The 6,045-nt window shown below is 41.9% G+C and overlaps 1 protein-coding gene across 1 annotated transcript; it reads left to right on the top strand.

The window, feature by feature from the left end:
* The first annotated feature begins 1,815 nt into the window (after positions 1-1,815).
* LOC109341738 lies at positions 1,816-4,627 on the top strand. Its single transcript, XM_019579697.1, has 2 exons — positions 1,816-2,568; positions 4,499-4,627. Exons 1-2 carry the CDS (start codon positions 1,816-1,818, stop codon positions 4,625-4,627), a joined length of 882 nt encoding a protein of 293 aa, XP_019435242.1.
* Positions 4,628-6,045: the final 1,418 nt, after the last annotated feature.

Below are 6,045 nucleotides of genomic sequence, written 5' to 3'. Positions count from 1 at the left end.
CATTAAACCGGTGTTGGAATTTATTCCATAAAATCGAGATGGTATTCAAAGGTACTTAATAATTATGTAATAGGCGATTGATTTGATACCATTGTACCGGCGTTAGAATTTATTCTAACAAAGCCGGGATGGGGCAAAGAAGGAATAACTTATTCACATGATTATTAGAAGTAAGTTATAACTGAGATATTCTTGAAACCATTATACTGACGTTGCAAAATCTCACAAGAAAAATATTTCAACACCTACCGGTCTTGTAATCCGATAGTTCCTTTTTACTGTTAGGGCTAATGTCTCACTTTCTATGGTATCATTCAGTGCTTGGTAATAGTTCGTTTCCTATAGTATCGGGAGATAGGAAGGATCCGACAAAAGTATGAAATTCTGAGAATAAGATCGGTTCTATTAAGGACAAGGTGTATTGATGACCAAGAAAACTCTAGAGAAGAAGCAAGCTTCAAGACCAAGCATCAGAAACAACAGGAGGAGAGTAGCAAAAGAGAAGGAAAGTAACTTTTAAGTCATACCATTATCCAAAGATAAATAGAATGAAAAGCCTTAGCTACGACTACATGCGCATCTAGTGCAGTGGCTTGGAAGCATACTACCTTTACCATCTTCCGAACTTATCCAAAATTTACTGATCAAAGGCAATAGGGGCAGACTGCTAAGCGGGAATACTGTATTTTTATGGTACGTTAGATGCGAAAGCTCATTCCCAATATCGCCGGTGAAAGGTTTCACTACCTTGGCATGACATGAGAGGTGTCTTAGAGGACAGAGAGAGGCCGCTTTCCTAGGGCTAGGGGGTAGTTATTGAACTCTCGATCCAAGATCTCGAGCACAGATTTGCTTACCTAGTCGTTGTCGACAGCTCGTGCCGTAAGGTGTTGGGTTAAGTCCCACAACGAGCGCAACCCTTGTGTTTATTTGCCAATGTCGAGTTTGGAACCCTAAGCAGATTGTCGGTGATAAGTCAGAGGAAGTTCCAATTAGAGTCAATTTCCAACCTCTGATGATCCATTCTGCCCTTCCGTATAGACAGAAGGGTACGAAATCTTATGGATGACTTTCCTTAGTTCTTCCACACCCTCCATTTTCACCTATCCATTCAATCCCTAGGGATTCCGTACAACTATACAATTACGATCATAAATATGGGCTTTAGAGAGGATTCTTTAATCAACCAAAACCTGCAATAGAGTCCTTAATTTCTACCACTAACAAGTGGAGAGATGTTCCATTCCCAATGGTATAAGAAGGATGCAAGCTTGGACAAGATCTTCTTCGTTTGAACTTGTATAGGAGATGTAGCGCGCTTAGCGTCTATTGCCATAACCTTCAATCAAATAAATATCAATAGGGACCTTACTGCTGTTCCTAGCTTAAGCGTCTACACCTCCCAACAAAGTCAATGTAGGTTAATAGATAATTAAGCATGCCATGATGTTGTTAGGATCTCATATAAACCTTTATGACTCTGGCCTATAATTGGACCTTTATGGGCTTCTAAAATATCTTTTATACCATGACCAAAACCCCGGTTGGTCCTATACTTGTGTTCAAACAAATATAATCTGATCGTTAATAAATCTTGATCAATTTATTCACATTCAATTCAAGGATTCTAATTTCAAGTTCAACCAAGTCCTTTTTTAGATATCAATTGGCGGAAATCTTTCAAAAGTCTTTAGGGTTTAGGGGGTCTTCTAGGGCTTGTCTGAGGATTTTATGGGGATTGTCTAGGGCTTATCGAGAGCTCGTCGGAGGCTTGTCTAGGGCTTACTGAGAGCTCGTCGGAGACTTGTCTAGGGAATGTCGGGGACATGTTTGGGGCATGTCGGGGGCATGTCTGGGGCATGTCTGGGGCATGTCGGGGCATGTCTGGGCCATGTCGGGGCCATGTCGGGGCCATGTCTGGGGCATGTCTGGGCCATGCCGGGGACATGCCGGGGACATGCCGGGGACATGCCGGGGACATGCCGGGGACATGCCGGGGACATGCCCCGGGGACATGCCGGGGACATGGCTGGGACATGCCGGGGACATGGCTGGGACATGGCTGGGACATGCTGGGGACATGGCTGGGACATGCTGGGGACATGGCTGGGACATGCCGGGGACATGGCTGGGACATGCCGGGGACATGGCTGGGACATGCCGGGGACATGGCTGGGACATGTCGGGGACATGTCTGGGACATGTGGGGGCCATGTCGGGGGCATGCCGGGGCCATGTCGGGGGCATGTCGGGGCCTGGGACATGTCGGGGACATGTCTGGGACATGTCGGGGACATGTCTGGGCCTTGTCTGGGCCTTGTCTGGGGCATGTCTGGGCCTAGTCTGGGCCTTGTCTGGGCCTTGTCTGGGACATGTCTGGGACATGTCTGGGACATGCCTGGGACATGTCTGGGACATGCCTGGGACATGTCGGGGACATGTGGGGGACATGTCGGGGACATGTGTGGGGCTTGTCTGGGGCATGTGTGGGGCTTGTCTGGGGCATGTCTGCGACATGTCTGGGGCTTGTCTGTGACATGTCTTGGGCTTGTCTGGGGCTTGCCTGCGGCATGTCTCGGGTATGTCTGGGGCTTGTTATGGGATTGTGTGGGGCTTGTCTGGGTTTAGGGTTTGGGGTTTATGGGTTATGGGTTAGGGCTCAGGGCTTAGGGATTAGGGCTTAAGGCTTAAGGCTTAGGATAGCATACCATACATAAACCACAAAGTTATTGGAAGGTAAGAAGAGAATAAACTAAAGACTCATCATTAGAGAAGAACCCCACTCTAGTTGTCTGCAAAAATAAACGACAATAGTAAGGGGAAAATTAGCTTCTAGAAATTGGAACAGAAAACATAATACCCCTTGGAGCAAACAAAATAAAAAGTCTCCTAATACCTGGAACAACAGAAGCAACCCAAGGAGTCCAAGAGGTACTGCAGGTATCAGATTATTGGTATAAGCCAACCTACCAGCTTTACTTGATGGTGCAATTTTAAGTCATATAATATTTCAGGACGCTAGTGAAAGAAGTTAACAAATCTCATCCCTCTAAATTTTAATTAAATTAGTTCCAAAGAACCCAAAACTAAGGCAAAACACGTGAAAAGAAGTACTCATTTTACAAATGAATCAAATCCAATCCTTTAAGAGATTGTAACTAGCCCAATTAAAGGGCCAAACTATGCCACTCTAGATAGAGTGATAAACACAATATACATGCAAGTATTATATTATGAAGATCAATACACGCAATCACCTAAAGGGTGCAGGGAAACACCTACACCATGCCAATCTCCAATATTTTCTGGTTATAGATAACGTGCACAATATGTGTTATCACTTACTTGAAAGCCTAAAATTATGTGGTAAGTCACATACAATGTTATAGCTTAGATTGCATGCAAATCACCAATAAAACAAATTATATTAAAATGTGATAATTTAGCAGCAATGTGGAAGATTATAGCTTCCATTAAAGAATTAAAATTAGAAGAGCAAGGAACCTAAGCTTAAATCAGCTTGGCCTTGTGAAGTGCAGTTCTTGGCAAAGCGAAAGTGACATAGCATATCATCAATCCACATAATAGCACATCAATCTTAAGTTTCTAAACCGAATTCAACATCAGCGATTGCTTAAAGGGCCATGGAAAAGAATAAAGTGGAGAAAATTATTTAAATACCAATGCTGGGGTCCCAGCTTTAGTTTTGGAGCTGAAACAGAGTCCCATGCCACAAACAATACTAATCCTTTGAGCCTTTGTTGCCTATAGATCACAATATAAAAAGAGCAGAACACACCAAGGAGAATCAATGATAAATATAAAAAGATAAAATAAATTACAATCTAAACACTTATTAATCCCTAAATCTAAAAGAATAAAACAACAAATAGATGCTTGAGCAGGGGGTGAGAAGTACTAATAAGAATAACACTATCAATACTAATAGTCAATGCATCAGGTTTCAACATCATAGACTGTGATGAACGGCTTGCTTTGGGCAACAATGCCCAAATCACCTTTTTCCTACCAAATAATAGACAAGAAACTACATTTTCTTGATTAAAATTCTAAATCTTGGAAACAATTTAAAAATATATGTAAGCACAAGAATATGATAGAGCATTATGGCAGTACATGTAGTCGAAGTCACCTATTGATATTGATATTAAAGTTTGGTTGTTGTTTTGTAGCAAGAACATCAAGAAAGAACCACAACCAGCTTATACTGCTTCTTAATCTGAACTTCAATCCTTCCCCATGCGTTAATGGAAGTGTTGCCAATTCGGCAATTCCCATCTCCAACCCTTCATTTCTCATCACAAAAAATATGCACATACACCTATTGGCAGAAAGATAAATCAAAATCCTTAAAAGAATGCACAAATATCCGTAATCAAGATTGTTCCAGTTTCTTTGAAATCATATCAAATGCTCGAGCTTGGTTTGAACTAGGAGTGTTTCTTTTTCAGTAGTGGAACTAATTTCGTCAATTCAGCGATCTTCTACTGTGAAGAATCAGAAGACACCTAGAGAAGAGTGGGGAGGTTTTCTTTGCGGCAGCTCATGCGGCGGAGAAGAGGAGTGGAAGGCGGAGGGTGGTTTGGACATGGTGGTGCAACAATGAGAATGCGGATAACAAACATAAAATTGAAAGCAAAACATGTAGGAGAAGAAGAAAATGGACGGATCTGTGAAGCGAAGGTAGCGAATCTGAGCGAAGTTAATCGAAGAAGATGAAATAGAAGAAGTGAAGAATTTGGAGATGGGAGAAGAGAGAGAAGTATGATAAAATGGCAGGTACATCACTGATTTTCGCACTTACTACTTATGACTCTTCTTTAGTTGTCCCTTAATTCATATATTTATAACAAAACATGTCGGTTACCATCACACTTAGTTTAATCGTCTCTTAAATTTTTAAAGGACCATTAACATTCTTATTTTTAATAAACTAATTTATTGGCATGTCTGTGTTTCATTACAGAAAAAGGTATAATATAGTACTTTATAAAAATAATAATTTTAAATAATTAAAAATCCATTTATGTCTATTTTCTGAAACAGTAAGCTTATAAGCTTATGGCATTCATTACTTTGTGCTACTATAACAATGCAACTAGCGATGTAATGAATTCCATTTAAAAAAAACCCAATTTTATTTTCAAATACTATTATTTATATAATATCGCCAAGTAGTTATTAATTATAAATTACAATAACATATAATGTTTAGTGCACCAATAAAATGTTATTATGCTTCGTCACTTCAGAATAGATCATACAAGTAATGAATATCCAAATTACAACACGTTTATTTTACTTTTCCATTTTTAAATTTAATTTTTTGGAATCAAAATTGTAATAATTTTAAATAAAAATATAATGGGTGACAACTTTCTTCAAGGAAAATTTTGTTATACTTAAGAAGCATTAGGGGCTTAGGGGTTAGGGGTTAGGGGTTCAGGGTTCAGGGTTCAGGGTTCAGGGTTCAGGGTTCAGGGTTCAGGGTTCAGGGTTCAGGGTTCAGGGTTCAGGGTTCAGGGTTCAGGGTTCAGGGTTCAGGGTTCAGGGTTCAGGGTTCAGGGTTCAGGGTTCAGGGTTCAGGGTTCAGGGTTCAGGGTTCAGGGTTCAGGGTTCAGGGTTCAGGGTTCAGGGTTCAGGGTTCAGGGTTCAGGGTTCAGGGTTCAGGGTTCAGGGTTCAGGGTTCAGGGTTCAGGGTTCAGGGTTCAGGGTTCAGGGTTCAGGGTTCAGGGTTCAGGGTTCAGGGTTCAGGGTTCAGGGTTCAGGGTTCAGGGTTCAGGGTTCAGGGTTCAGGGTTCAGGGTTCAGGGTTCAGGGTTCAGGGTTCAGGGTTCAGGGTTCAGGGTTCAGGGTTCAGGGTTCAGGGTTCAGGGTTCAGGGTTCAGGGTTCAGGGTTCAGGGTTCAGGGTTCAGGGTTCAGGGTTCAGGGTTCAGGGTTCAGGGTTCAGGGTTCAGGGTTCAGGGTTCAGGGTTCAGGGTTCAGGGTTCAGGGTTCAGGGTTCAGGGTTCAGGGTTCAGGGTT

Source organism: Lupinus angustifolius, unplaced genomic scaffold (assembly GCF_001865875.1).
Source record: "Lupinus angustifolius cultivar Tanjil unplaced genomic scaffold, LupAngTanjil_v1.0 Scaffold_608, whole genome shotgun sequence".
Classification (NCBI taxonomy): Eukaryota; Viridiplantae; Streptophyta; class Magnoliopsida; order Fabales; family Fabaceae; genus Lupinus; species Lupinus angustifolius.
Note: the sequence above shows the minus strand (reverse complement) of the source record. Positions and strands in the feature narration are given on the sequence as shown.